Source organism: Pyrgilauda ruficollis, unplaced genomic scaffold (genome assembly GCF_017590135.1).
Source record: "Pyrgilauda ruficollis isolate IOZ18807 unplaced genomic scaffold, ASM1759013v1 scaffold205, whole genome shotgun sequence".
Classification (NCBI taxonomy): Eukaryota; Metazoa; Chordata; class Aves; order Passeriformes; family Passeridae; genus Pyrgilauda; species Pyrgilauda ruficollis.
In genome coordinates this window covers 102,944-117,789 of record NW_024519763.1, presented here as the reverse complement: position 1 = coordinate 117,789, position 14,846 = coordinate 102,944, and the positions used below count along the sequence as shown (strand labels likewise).

The following is a 14,846-nucleotide window of genomic DNA, read 5'->3' as shown; positions in this document are numbered from 1 at the left end:
ATCCCAGCCCGAGGCACTGGGCACCCCCTGAGGGATCCCGGACCACCTCTGGAGGCTGCGCAGCCCCAGATCCCGCCGTTCCCTTTCACACCGCTGACATTTACAGATAAAATCCATCGACAAACACCACAGCCCCCTCCTTTATCGCCCCCATCGCTCTGAGGGCGCCGGCCCCCCCTCACTGCCCCCCCGCTCGCGGTGCCCCCCGGCTCCCCTAGGGGGCGCACTGCCCCGACGGCGCGCGGCGGGGGGCGTGGCCCGCGCGGCGGCGGGCGGTGATTGGCGGGCGCGAGGCTATAAATAGGGGCGGGCAGCGGGGGGACAAAGCAGTGAGCGCGGGACCGGCGGGCGGGCGGCGGTGCGTCCGCGGCTCTGCCTTCTCCGCCGCGGCGGCTTTATTGTGCTTTTCACATTATTTTTGCCTTTTTCGTGAGGAGCCCGGGTGTGGTTTGGTTTTTGCCTGGTTTTTTTTTTTTTTTTTTTTTTTTTTTTTTTTTTTCCTCTCTTCTGTTGTGGCCGGCCGGAGGGACTAAGGGGAGATCAATGAAGGAAAGAAGAGCGAGCCAGAAGTTATCGAGCAAGGCGGTGATGGATCCCAACCAGAACGTGAAGTGCAAGATCGTGGTGGTGGGGGACAGCCAGTGCGGGAAGACCGCGCTGCTGCACGTCTTTGCCAAGGACTGCTTCCCCGAGGTGCGCGGGACGGGAGCGGGGCCGGGCTGGGCTCGGGGCCGGGCTGGGCTCGGGGCCGGGCGGCGGCGATGGGCGCGGGCTGACCGTGCGCTGTCTCCCGGCAGAGCTACGTCCCCACCGTGTTCGAGAACTACACGGCCAGCTTCGAGATCGACACGCAGCGCATCGAGCTCAGCCTCTGGGACACCTCGGGTGAGCGCTCCCGTTCGCATCCCGGGAATTCGGGGCGGGGGGGATCGGGAGTAGCGGCGGTCCTGGCGGGGCTGCCGGGCTCCGCGTGCGGCTGCTTCTGACGGCTTTTTGACAAAAATCTCAGCTATCCTTGCAGGATCTGCTTGGCTGAGGGTGTGGGCAAGGCTCCGGGAAGCGGTTTGTCGGCATTGCAGGGGAATGTGTTCTCACCTGCCTGGCTGGAAGGAGCTTTCTGGGGAGCTCCGGGGGTACCTCTGCTGCCTGCAAACCCCGCTTTGCCTGCTAGGAGAGGGAGAAGGTGTTTATGTGCCAATGGTGAATTATTTCAGCTCGCTTTGCAGCTCCCGGTGGCCTCCTTAATGCCTCCTTGGTTTTTTGCAAAACAGCACTTTTCAGTGTCCTAGAGAGTCTCTAAGGCCAGGAACGGCTTTTAGGGAAAACCTCTAGAATTTATCTCTGATTCTGTGGGATGTAGAGGGAGCCATCCTTGCCCCCATCAGGCTCTTCATTCTTCCAGTTTTACCTGGAAGAAACCGGCTCAGACGCCTCCAAGGTTCAGGGGTTTGGGGTTTGGCTGGCTCTGCTCGCATGTTGAGACAGGAGCTCCTCTAGATCCGCCTGTCGTTGATAATTTGGATAATTGGGCTGCACTTACAGCCAGGGGGGTGAGGGAGCACCCCAAAATTGCTGCCTCAGTGCTGGAGAGGAGCGTGGGGAGCCGGTGTGGCTCTGCCTGTGGAGAGCTGAGGATGTCCAGGGGGGAATGACACCAGGAACCATGACCAGAGGTGTGCATCAGCATCATCTGCAGAGCTGATTTGCAAAAAAAAAAAAACAAAAAAACCTGCGGGAACTTGGCAGAACACGCAGTCCCTCTCTTTCTCTGTGTAGACTGCTCGTTAATGCTGAATTTGGACCCGGCAGTTCCTCCTCAGTGCGACAGCAGTTCTTTTACCAGGAATGAAAATGTTAATCCCTGTTTAAAAGAGGAGTTTAGGCGGCGGGTTGGCTTCCCTCTTGCTGTTGAGGAAATGATTCCAAATTCTTGCAACACGATTACTGGGAAAAGGCAGCCTCTGCCCACAACCAGTATCAGCTTTGCTCTGAGCTGATTTTTTTTTTTTCTTCATCTTATGCCAAGTGAGACTTGCAGATTTCTGGAGTATGTCTGGTCGGAGCTTTCATGCTGATTACTAAGCTGGCTGGAACTATGGAGCAAGGGCTTATTAAAAATTATTAGTTATTTTGGAAAATGTTATCTTTATTAACATACAACACACACGCAGGCTGGACGTGGGAAGGTTTGGAATCTGTTTGTCAAAGGCTGGAGACACCCATGGAATGAAATATTCCCTAGCACTTCAAAAGACAAAAGCAGTGGAAGAAAAAACACCTGCCAGCCTTTTGTCCTCTGTCCTGGAACTCAGAGCAAGTGTGGTTGAGTCAGAAGCTTGAGACCAAGTGGGTGATTTGTCTGACATCCCAAAGTGAAGAGGAAATACTTGAAAGACCCAGTGCTTGGTTTTACAGAGTGGTACTGAGTGGATCCTCTGGCTGTGGGACTCTGGATGAGGAATTTTGGCTCCGTGAACATCATCCCTTCTCACCCAGTGCAAAAACCCAGCTCTGCCCAAGCCCATTAACCCAGAGCAGAATCTCATCAGCAGATAACAGACAGCAGGAGATAAGGGAGTGTTTTAGCCTTATCTGAAAGTCTTGGTAATTTAATTTTTACAAGTCTTTGTCCTGCTCCTCTGCTGAGTTAGAAGAGATGTCTGAATGACATTTTTAAAGCAGGACTAAATCTAATTAACTTCAAAAGATGGCTGATCATTGCAACACGGGGGAGGTGATGGCTGCAGGTTTTGTGGTGCTTGAATAACTCTTGGGAGGGGGAAAAGATGCTGTTTAATTGAGTTTTTTTGGAATATGCTGCAGATATTTCCAAGATGACTCAATCAGTATTTTGTATTCATCTTTAACTTTTTTTTTTTTTTTTAACTGGGAGCATTCAACAGCCTTGCCAGTCGGTCCCTTGAATTAAAATTGATAATTAGGTTTTGCAGTGAATCCTTTGGAAGGATGTACTGCCACCTCCAACTCCTTTTTTGCTCACTGGGAAAATCAGAAAAGCTGTGGCCATTGGTTAAAATAGTTGTGTGAGAGTGAGAACAGGCCCTGCTGCCACAGTTTTGGTTTGTAATTCTTTATATACCAACGATAATAACATGTTTTTACCAGAGAACTTCTAGGTGTCATGCAACTGATAGAAAATTTAAAATTCATTGGGGAGTTGTTGTTGCATCTTGGATTTGCCCATAGGAATATGGGACAAGTAAGAGTGGAATGGAACGGGAAGGTTCATTATTCAAATGTTTGCTGGTGCTGTCTAGTTCTGCAAGTCATTAGAAGGATTTAAATTAGCCACAGCATTAAGGGAAGCACTTGCCAAGTCGAATTTCAATGGGGTTTGGGACTACCAGCCCTCTCTCAAAGCAGGAATGTCTGGTTGCAATCTCACTACACCATAAATTACTCTGCTCTGTGGTAACATGTGGCAGTCTTGAGCTGTTTGGGAGCTCTGCTTCTTGTGTGAGGTGGAATATTAAAAGTTTCTCCAGGTTAAAGCTTCATGGACTTTCAGGGCCACTGTGAAAGAAAAAAAAATCTGTATTAGTTGCCTTTATCTACCACCTAATCTGCATTTATCAAGTTTTTTTGGCTCCTTTGATATTTGTATTTCTTGCTAGGACATCAGCAGCTGTGGCTTAGAAATACCATTAATTAAGTGTACATACCTGCATCTCCCTAAAAATGTCTTTTAGGGGGTTTCTTTATTGCTTGAACCGTGGCTACTCCAATAAAATAATTCTCAACAGGGCCAGAAATACTTACAACTGCTGGGGATTAACAAGTAATTAAATCCAGAAGGGCCTTGGAGCTGAGAGTCAAGTTAGTTTTGCTGTGATTTTTGACTGTATACAATGTACTCAGTGTCCATATACAAACAGAAATTAATTGGAAAGTTTCGTGCTGAAACCTTTCAGGAGAAAGCTGAAACTTGGACAAATTAAAGTTGCTAATTCCTCAAATTCCCTGGCAGTGAGGATTGCAAAGGAAAAGTCCAGTTGCTGTCTTTGCCTCCCAGTTCTCTTGTTAAATTCTGTGATTTTCTGGTTTTAGTTGCCCATTTTTGCAGGGTTTTCTTATTAGTTTTACAGGGGAATTAATTAGAATCGATACCTGGGAATGCCAAGTGTCCTCCCATAGTTTTCCCTTGGAGGTGTGATCCTACAAAATATTGTGAATATTTTTTGATATCTCTGTGCTTGGAGATAACCTGCACTGAAAACCCACCTCAGCCATCCCAGTTTTTTTGGTTTTTTTGTTTTTTTTTTTTTTTGAAGGAGGAAAACCATCAGCACTGAATCAGCTCCTTGGAGCAGACAGTGTTTGCTGTGTTTTCTGGGATAATTAGTGAGCCCAAGGGTTTGGGAGTGAGAATGCTGCTGTTCATCTGTTGTTCTTTCACTTGACTGGGCTCCAAAAGGCTCCAAAGCCTAATTCCTGGTGGCTGCTTGCTGGTGTGGAAATAGGAAAGTCTTGCCTGTTACTGAGCCCTCCTGGCCTCAGGATGTGCAGCTGAACCCTCCTGGTGCCTTTGCATCTTCCAGCCAAACACCTCTCCCTGATCCAGCACCTTCAAGTGGTGCTAATCCACCCCAAAATTAAATATTTTTCAGCTCTTAACGATGTAATTCTGTTCTTTATTAAGATAGCAATATTTAAAGCTAAGCTTGGCATCCCCTCTAGGCCAAACCCAACCATATTGCTGGGGAGGGGTTTTATTTCAGACTAAAAGCTGAATTTTTTGTTGGACTCTGCATGAAACATAAGGTTTCAAAAGCAGACCATCCTTAATGTTGCAAGTATTTTTGGCTGAAATTATTGAAGCTGCCAAACAAATTAAAAAAAAAAGGAGGATTGCAGCTGGAATAAATGTCCAGCACAAAGGAAAATGAACTACAGCCTTATCAGCAACTCCTTGATAAAACTGAAAAACCACCCATGTTGTCCTTGCCAAAAATGCTTTATTTTGCAGGAACAGAATCCCAAACACAAATAGGCTTTTTTTTTTTTTCTCTCCCCACAAATACCATGGCTCCAGTTCCACATTCTCCTTCTGTTTTCGAGGGTTGGCACGGCTTCAAATCTGCAAAGGAACATGAAAAAGAGGGAGCAGCCTGGCTGGGCTGTGCTGGAGTTGTCTGTTCAGACTTGAGCGAGCCTCATTCCTGACATTCCTGCCTTCTGAGGGTTTCTCTGGGCAAAGGCATGAAAATGCCAGCTTGAATAGGCCTGCACAGTGAGGGCTGCAGCCCCTCTTTATTTGCACAGGAATAAAGGTTTGGTTATAAATGAGAGCAGGAAATTTCCTTTGTGGATCCTGCAGCTCGAGGAGTTGAAATGGGCTCTGTTTGTTCTGCCACACACCAGCTTGGAGAAAAGCTGGGCAATATCCCTCCTAAGCTTGCTAAAAGTGCTTTTATTCCAGCTCAGCATCTGAAATAGGAGAAATTCAAAGAGCAGGAAAAATGAAAAACCTTCCAAGCAAAGCAGCTCCAGCTGCAGGGGTGGGAAGGAGTCTCGGGGCTGGAGGTGGGGACTCTGTGAGCACAAATCCATCTCCTGGACATAAATGGGATCCCTGGAGCTGCTGAGTGAGCCCAGAGGTATTTGTGTGAGGAATGAGTTTCTGGGTGAGGCTTTGCTGAGACTCCTTTCTAGCCAGCACCCATTAAGGGTTCCCTCAATCCTGCCCTTGCTTGCTGGAGCTCAGGGAGACTCAGGCAGTGCTTTAATGTCACCCAGGTGGCTCTTAGTGGCACTTGGTGCTGCAGTTCCTCTGTGTCCAGGACAAATAACCCAGCCTGGGGCTCTGGGGTAAATAAGCCAGCCCTGGGGCTGCAGGACAGGGCTGTAATAGCAGTGCTGGAGATACTGGGGTGTAATTAGCAGTGGAAAATGCTCATTGATAGCTGCAGTGAGGAGTTAACTCCGGGTCACCTCGCTGAGATTTGTTCCCAACGTGTCATTTGTGCTGAATTCAGCTGAAGTGGGGTGTGAAGAGCCTTTTCTGACAGCTCTGTCAGATTGACATCATTTACAGAGATGAGCATTCGAATTAAATCCTTCTCGTTCACTAAATTACCTTCTGCTACCTACTTTGGTAATGCTTCACTCCCCATGTGTTATTCCTCATTTCAAAAACAACATTCCTGGGATTCTTGCCTCCTTTCCCGTGCAGGAGAAGCCTTCCAAGTGAAGTCATCTGCGAGCCCTTCACACCATTCCTGTGCAACAGCCTGAGCTGTCTGTCAGGGCAAAACCTGAGCAGTTCCTCTAATCCAGTTAATAATCAGAGACCTTAGAGCCAATTAGTTCTGGAGAGCTGGGAAATCCGTGGGATAATGAGCTGATAACCCCCCAGACTCCTGGAAGCTGGGTTCTTCTGGTGGGTTTTAGAGTCTGCTGTATTTTAGGATTTACAGAAGTAAGGATGTGTGATGGCTGAGAAAATGAATTTTAAGTTGCCCAGGCCCTTGCCCTCTTGGAACACTCAACTGGTTTAAATGCCCTCTTAAATGCATTAAGAAATGTATTTTCCTCAGGAAGTGAAGCTCATCACACTGAAGACCAAACCTAATGGTGGTTGAGCAACTTCTCAGAAAAAATAAAGTTTTTTTTTCTTTTCTTTCCCCCCCAAACCTGTTGCCAGATTCCCCAGATGATTAAAATACGATTTTTGACTCTGGACAGATGTTAACTCTTCACATCATGATTGTTGCTAAGGAAAACAAAATCCTTTCACAGGCCTGCAAGTAAAACAAGCAGCACTGTACCTACATCTGTTCCCCTAGATTACTAAATTAGCTTTGATCTTGTTGATAAAAATCTGGTTTATGGGCTAAACATAAACATTTATTGCAAGCTTTATTGGTTTACAGATTAATGAGGCTTTTTGTGACAAATAACTTGAGTGCCTGCCTACAGGATTGGGATTTTTCCCTGCTGGAAATCTGTTTCCTGCAACAAGTTCTTCAATTTGAAGCAAGAGTTTCTTCTAAACATTGCCAATGTGACAGCTAAAGATGCTTTTTGCACTTGGAGCTATTTGTTTTAAATTAACTGTTAGGCAAATCAAAACTGAGGAATTTCAAATCTGCTTTAGAAAAAGCCTTTTGGGGTTGGAGGATTTGTTCTCCTGCAGATTAGTGCTGGGCCTCAAACTCGAGCTGAGCCCGTTTCCCTCTCCTTGGGAGCTTTTGGTGGGTGATGGATCACGGGGGGTTTCTCTGAGAGCCTCTCCGGGCTGTCTGAATGACTGCAGGAAGAGGAGAACAGCAATTAATGGAGATGTTGTTTGTTTTCCCTGCAGGCTCTCCTTACTACGACAACGTCCGCCCGCTCTCCTACCCCGACTCCGATGCTGTCCTGATCTGCTTTGACATCAGTCGGCCAGAAACCCTGGACAGTGTCCTAAAAAAGGCAAGTGTTTGAGCAAGCCCTGAGCACAGAGCTCTGCTGGACAAGCTCATCCTGAAATCCCTGCAGTGGTGCTGTTCCTACTCTGGAAACTTCCACTTTGTTTCTTTAAATGGAGCGATGACAGGAGGGTGCTTTAATTTGAGGTCATTTGTTTGAAAGGGGTGGATGTTAATTGAAAACAAAAACTTGCTAATGGACACTCGGAGCTGAAGGAAATTCTCATTCCTCTGCCCTGAGACAGCAAGGAATTGTTGAGGGTGGTGTGAGGTGCTGTAAGAAATTGTATCTCACACGTTCCTGTAACAGGATTGGGAAACTTTGCTGGGTAAAAGTTGTCTGCCAAGTGTTTGGACTTCTGCCACGGCCTTACATAATTTGTGAGCCTGACATTGGAAGGAGCAGTGACAAATGCCTCTGGAAGCCACCAGCAGAGCTTGCAGTGGCACAGAAATGCAGCCCTGCCCCAAGCCCTTCATGAGATCACTGATCCGAGCTTGTGTCACACTTCCCACGACTCAAACATGGAATTTTCATAGTCAAGCTCTGTGTTTGCAGGGTGGTCCTGGTCCTCTCCTTGGCTGCTGAGCATGACTCAACTTCACAGTGGGTTTGGGGCTTAATGACCTGAAGTTCCTTTTTTCCTGAGGCTGGGGCCAGTGATTCTTGTCTCACTGGGATAAAGTGCCTTACAATTCTCTGAATAGGCTAAAAAAAATACTTCAAAGCTACTCTGTCTGTATCAAAAAGCATCCAGAGCTGTGGTTTTTCTGTCCCTGTTAATGCTGGTTACTTAATTCTGGAAGAGATTTTTCTTAAAATGCTTTTAAACCCAAATTACAGCCTTCAATTTTAGGGAGTATCATCTGTTTGGATTATGCTGTGAAGGTTTTGGCTTTGAGTTCTCAACATAACCTTGCAGAAGGGTGAAACCAAATGAATTTATCTCAAATTCTGTCTGAGGGGCTCCTTGCTGTTTCACCTGGGACAGATTTGTGTAGTTTTGGGGGTGAGAATGCAACAATAAAGCCACGTTTAGCCCTGCTGGTGCTGTGGTTGTACAGCTGGAGGTGGGGACACCATTTGTGCCCTGGCTGGGGCTGGGTGTGAGAAACAGCAGCTCTGCAAACCTTTGCTCATGGGTAAATAATCTCAACTCATGCCCTCCTGATTAGTAAGCCAGTGGAATTCATGAGTGTGTGAGATAGGAAGATTTCATCCTTGACCAAGTTCTGCTGGAGCTGATGCCTTCAAAAAATTACCTTGAAGGCAAATCCAGCCATTACGTAAAAATATTTCAGCCTGGGACATCAGGACTGATTAAAGTTGTTACCCATTGTTTCTTTGGATTTAAACATGAACTGTTGAGTTTTATCTTTTTATTTTGTTAGGGTCAGGATTAAATGTGTGAGATGGTATTTTTTGTTTGGACTTGAATGTTTATTCGTTTTTATTTATATTACAGTTTTACAAACTGCGAGTTCTACAGTATTTTATTTTAACAAACTAAAAATGGAGTTCTATTTCTTTTTTTACAAGGTTTTTTAAGGATAAACTATCTAATTAAGAAATGACACTTAAATTATTTTTATTTTCAACTTAATAACTAGCTACTTGTGGATTTTATCTAATTACACAATACCACCCAAACCCATGAAGGACTAGCTTTTGTCTTAAAACTTTTATCTTGTTTTATATATATTACTACAGTCTAAAATTTTAAACTCTTAAGTTTTCTACTATATGATGTTACATGCTTCTAATCAAACTACACACCTATAATTTTAGTTCTCTCATTCCATTTTGGAAGCCTTCTCCACAGCCTCAGGTCAATGCAGCGTTCTCTTGGGATTTAGCATCTGACAACACAGAAAGTCTGAAATTCTCAGGGTTCCAACAATTAACAACTTTCAATTTTGCAGTGGAAAGGGGAAATCCAGGAGTTCTGCCCCAACACCAAGATGCTCCTGGTGGGCTGCAAGTCGGACCTGCGCACCGATGTCAGCACACTGGTGGAGCTCTCCAACCACAGGCAGACCCCTGTGTCCTACGACCAGGTAGGGGCCACCTCCTTTTCTGTCCTTCAGCAGGGAAAAAAAAACCCTTTTCTGTCACTGGAGCCCTCACTGTGACCAGCTTCTCCCTCATGATGACACCAGTGCAGGCTAAAAGGCAGATTTGCGCCTCTGGTCTGGGTGGAGGAGGGTTTGAAAACTATTTAGGACTAAAGGAAATCCTGCAGCCCCACAACACATCATAAAATTGTCCCTTTAAACATCATAAATTGTTGTCTTTTTGGCTGCAAATTGCTTTTTAGGTGAGTTGTTAAAAACTTCCTGCTTTTCTGTGCCTGCACACAGCAAAACTGTAGCTAAAAGGTGACGCATCCTGTTTATTCACTGACAAATTGGTAAAATTGCTGTCTGCAGACTTCAGATTTGAATGTTGTTTGACTTTAGAGCCATGACATTATATTAGAATATAATCTGTCCCCAGTTCCTTAAAAAACCCCTTGTCCCTCCTTCTGAAGGTGCAGCAGTGCCAGAAGGCATCTTAATTCTTGATGAGTTCTTTGCTTTTGGGGAAAGGAGAAGTTTGGAGCCAGGCATTAGAGGAGAGAAAAGGGAAAGGAGGTCATGGGAGAGAGCAGGATGTAGGGAACAGGGAGACTGCTCTGAGGTGAACTTCCCTTTATTACTCACATGTGTGTGATCATTCATGGCAGCTGAATCACCCTATGGCACCTCCACGAGTCACCTCAGTGTCTTTAGCAACCAGTTGGGGATGGTTTCTCCCCCTCATGTTTTCCAAAGCAGCAGCTCCTGATGTGGGGTTACTAAGGATGCAGCATGTTTACACTGGAAAATGGCAGGACTTGAGTAAAATCAAGTTTTTCCATGAGAGTGATCAAAACTCTGCTGGCAGGTGGATTTTTTTCCCTGGATTCACAGCTCAGCCTGTACCCTTGAGGAGCAGGAGTCAGCTGAACACAGAGGACACAGCTTCTTCTAAATCCCCTTGCCTGGAATGGAGTCAGAGCTTTCCCATTCCTCTGAACTCCAGCAGGAAGCACTGGGAGGGTAAGGACAGGCTGGTGACACCCTGCTCCAGCCTCCCAGTTCAGGCTGCTCCACCTGAGCAAACATTTCTGAGGCTCAGCTGAGATGTTTGACTGCAGGGAGGGCTGCTCCCACAAGCTCCTGCTGCCTTATCAGCCTCTCCCCCTTGCCATTGATAAGGGGTTGCATCACTGCAGGGCAAACAGGAGGTTGGATGCCCAGGGATTGGTGCCATCAGGCTGGCACTGAGCAGCCAGGAGGGGCTGGAGGCAGTGTGTGAGGAGTGGCACCTCAAGGATGTGGTTGGATTTCGTAACTCGGTAAAGATTCATCCCTCAGAAATCAAATGTCTCTTGGAACAGCTCCTGTTTTTTCATTTAATGCTGTATTGTGCTCAGTAGCAAAATCAAGGATGTGGTTGGTTTTTTTGTAACTTTGTAAAGATTCACCCCTCAGAGATCAAATTCCCTTGGAACAACTCCTGTTTTTTCACATAATGCTGTATTGTGTTCCAGTAGCAAAATCCACCATGGGATCCCAGGCTATTGTCATCTGTCTGGGATGTTTGCCTTGTGCTGCTGGAACAAATATCCCTGCTTTGACTTCTTAAAATCACTAAAGAAGGGATCCTATAACTCCTCATGTTCTTTTTCACTTTTTTTTTCCCTGTTACCTATCAGGAAGCTGATAAAACTCTCCCAGAACACATTTCCCTAAGAACTTTGTCCTCTTCCTGGAGTTGGAAAAAGGACTCTGCTCCAGCTCAGGGCAGCTGCTTATTCCTTATGGCACAGAATTTCTCTCTGGAGATTTCAAGCTGCCAGATTTTTCAGGAAATTCCCAGATTCAGGTTAAGGTGAAACTGCTGAAAAGGCCTCACACAGACCCTTCAGGCTTTTTGCAGTTGTTTGCAGTCACTGAGCTCCTTTTCCCTCCCAGTTTGTGTTTATCAGCACACCAGATAATGCTTGGACACTTGTTTAACTCCTCCTGCAAACAAAATCTCTGCTTATTTTCCCAAGTTAGCTTTGGCTTTTCCAGGGAAACAGCGCTGAGCTGGAATTGTGGGGATTGCTGAGGATTTTGCACAACTTGGTATTGATCACATGTTCTTTTTTCCCCTCAGGGTGCAAATATGGCCAAACAGATTGGAGCAGCCACATACATCGAATGCTCAGCCTTACAGTCAGAAAACAGTGTCAGAGACATTTTTCACGTCGCCACCCTGGCGTGTGTGAACAAAACAAACAAAAATGTGAAACGAAACAAATCTCAGAGGGCCACAAAGCGAATTTCACACATGCCTGGCAGGCCAGAACTGTCCACAGTGGCCACGGACTTGAGAAAGGACAAAGCCAAGAGTTGCACGGTGATGTGAAGGAGCTGGGATTTCCTGGAGGAGGAGGAGGAGGAGGAAGATCCAGGAGGGGTTGGAGCTCAATGAAGTCACAGCCACAGGGTGTTTAATGAGGGCTTTGCCAGTGCTTTCATGGAGACTTCTCCTGCTGCGTGAGACTGTACTTAAGGACTGAGCAGCAGGAAGAAAAGGCTCTGAGAGAAGTGGCATCAGGAATTTCTGTTGAAGACAATGCCAAAAAAATAATAATAAAAGGGAAAACGTTTGAATGTGCTGAGAGAAGAGAGAATGATTGGGAAAATAACCCTGCAAAGGAGAGATGTCGTGGACAGTGCTCGTTTCTTTTAGTAACGCTCTGCTCCTGGATGCTACCACTTTGATTTCATTCAAATAATACTTTAATGGGATTTTTTTTTTTAATGAAGACGTTATTAATACGCCCTTCTCATTAAGGAACTATCCCCGTGACCTTAGAGTTGGTTTTCCAAAGGATTTGATCTCATTTTTTTTTAGTAGCTGATTGTGAAAACGGAGAGGATACGAGGCCGTGTGTGTCACCTAGAGGAAAATTTTGGAGAAGTCTGGAGTTTTGCCTTCCTGATCCACGGTGGGGATGAAGACAGCTGTTTGAGGATTCCCAGAATTCCCGTGGAAATGAGATGGATCCAGTTTGGGGGGAGGGGAGTGGGGGCAAAGCAGCCCTGCAGGGCTCTGACTCGGCTGTTCCTCTTTGTGGTTGTGATGTGGAGTGGAGTTGGTGCCCAGTGCTGGTGTTCTGTGTGGCCTCGTTGCTGTAGGTTCAAGTGGGAGGTGCTGAGAGCTGTGATGGCAAATGATTCGTGGTTTTCCAGCCCTGATTGTTCCTTAAGCCTTACTGCCCGCCTGGGGAAGCCCCAAAAACCCCCTTGGGCTTCTCCCAGGAGCTGGAGAGCCCATGGATCCTGCAGAAAGCTGCAGACAAATGCTCTTCTGGGATGTGGTTCACTGCAAAAAAAAAAAAAAAAAAAAAAAAATTACCCCTCAAAAACCTGCAAATGAGCCAGCAGAGCCTTTTGTGGTGCTCCTCATTTTGGGGAGGAAAAGGGGTCTGAAGAACTGTGAGGCCTTAAGGGGTCCCCAGTGGGAACTGGATACTGCCCTTAGTTTTAGGATTAACACAAAAGTATCCAGCCCCCAATCCTGAAATGGGGCGAACTGGTTCAGTCCAATCCCTTTTTGCTGTTGTTACACTGAATTAAATCAGCCTTTTCCAATGGTTTGCAACTCTTCCTGACTCACTTCTCCCAAAGGAAGGAGACAAAGCTCTGAGCAGGCTGGTTTTTGCTTGTGGAGGACAAGCATTTCATTCCCAATGGTGATGCTTCATTTTTGAAGTGTTTAAAAGCTCTGTTCACTCGTGCAAAGGTAAAGATGAACTCATAATTAAATCTCAGTTCTGTGTGTTCCCAGCACTTTGTTTCATCTGAGAAAAGAAGACAAATCTCACTCCCATTCTGGTTATTTCCCACAAAAAAAAAAAGACATTTTTGACCACCATAATAAGCTTTTAACTGATGCAACAGTGCTCTTAGGGCAGTATTACAAAATAGCTGGTAAGTGCTTCTTTCTGTATTTAAATATTGTGGAAAAATAAGTTATAACTGTTATAAAGCAGGACATTCATTACTTTTTTTTTTAATTGTTGAAGTCACTTTGTATGTTTGGTTAATGTTTCTGCAGTATTTATTAAAATACCTTTTTTTTCTTTGAATTAAAAAACAAAAAAAAAAAAGGAATTTTCTTGTAGTGGAAACGGCCTTTGTGTGGTAGCTCATTAATAATTGTGTGTTTTGGGGCATAATTGTGCTGGGGTTTGAGTAGGAATCTTTCTCTTGCAACAGCCCTTTGGGCATTAAATTTTCCACTTTGCTGTGGGTTCCTTCCCGGAGTTGTTTCCCAAAAATGCCAGAGGCAGAGGAGCAAAGCAAACACGTGGGGGTTGCTTTGCCTCTCAAGCTGAATTTTCACATTTTCAAATTTAGCTTACAGGTTGTTCTTTGCCAGAAAAACTCATTCCCAGCCGAGGGTTGTTCCTGATGCTGTCATCACTGGGAGTTCCTTGGAATTCTGAGTTGTCCTGAAATTCCTGTGTCCTGTTGGGACACAAAACTTGCAGCTCATCCTCCCCTCCTGAGGGTTTCTGGTGCCAATCCAGGCAGGAAAGCTGGGAATGGTCTCCCTGTGGTGCTCTCAGAATTCCATCTCAGAATTCCTAGCAGTTCATCTCCTGTTCCCTGGGATTGCCCTGGTGTTCCTGATGACCCAGCAGCTCTGTAGGTGCTGTAATTAATGAGTGAGGGGTTAATTAATTACCCAGACTCTCCCTCTCCTTTCTATCTGAAGGTGTCTTTGGTGATTCCATCTGTTCCTGTTGCTGTCATCACTGGGAGATCCTTGGAATTCTGAGTTGTCCTGAAATTCCTGTGTCCTGTTGGGACACAGAACTTGCAGCTCCCCTCCTGAGGGTTTCTCCTGGTGTCAATCCAGGCAGGAAGGCTTGGAATTGTCTCCATGTGGTGCTCTCAACTCAGAATTCCCAGCAGTTGTTCATCTCCCTGTTCCTTGGGACTGCCCTGGTGTTCCTGCTGACCCAGCAGCTCTGTAGGTGCTGTAATTAATGAGTGAGGGGTTAATTAATAACCCAGACTCTCCCTCTCCTTTCCATCTTAAGATGTCTTTGGTGTTCCCATCTGTGCCAGGTTGAGGAGCCCAACCCAGCTCGTGGGTCACTGAGCCAGCAGGAAAAGTTCCACTCCTCCTTCCTTGGAACCTCTTTCCACTAAGGATTTTTTTCCCAATTCATGGTTCTTCTTGGAGGGTTTGTGGTGTCTTTATCAGAGCTGCAAATGGTGGAGGAGCAGTTGGGCCACTCTTTTTGGCTTCATGCCAACCCTTGTGGTCCCACACCAGGCTCCTGCTGCTTTTCCTGGGGTTTCACCAGAGCTGGGCAGGGAATTCTG

At 46.0% G+C, this 14,846-nt stretch overlaps 1 protein-coding gene across 1 annotated transcript; it reads left to right on the top strand.

The window, feature by feature from the left end:
- The first annotated feature begins 342 nt into the window (after positions 1-342).
- RND3 (Rho family GTPase 3) lies at positions 343-13,627 on the top strand. Its single transcript, XM_041467310.1, has 5 exons — positions 343-693; positions 798-885; positions 7,325-7,434; positions 9,354-9,488; positions 11,617-13,627. The coding sequence occupies exons 1-5, from the start codon at positions 544-546 to the stop codon at positions 11,866-11,868; spliced, it is 735 nt and encodes a 244-aa protein (XP_041323244.1). The 5' UTR covers positions 343-543; the 3' UTR covers positions 11,869-13,627.
- Positions 13,628-14,846: the final 1,219 nt, after the last annotated feature.

What these genes read in the sequence shown, in the direction of transcription:
- RND3 (XM_041467310.1), top strand. Translation starts at nt 544, where the DNA reads ATGAAGGAAAGAAGAGCGAGCCAGAAGTTATCGAGCAAGGCGGTGATG. An exon ending in CCAAGGACTGCTTCCCCGAG is followed by an intron (nt 694 to 797) that starts GTGCGCGGGACG and finishes GTCTCCCGGCAG; the next exon opens with AGCTACGTCCCCACCGTGTT. An exon ending in CCCCTGTGTCCTACGACCAG is followed by an intron (nt 9,489 to 11,616) that starts GTAGGGGCCACC and finishes TTTTCCCCTCAG; the next exon opens with GGTGCAAATATGGCCAAACA.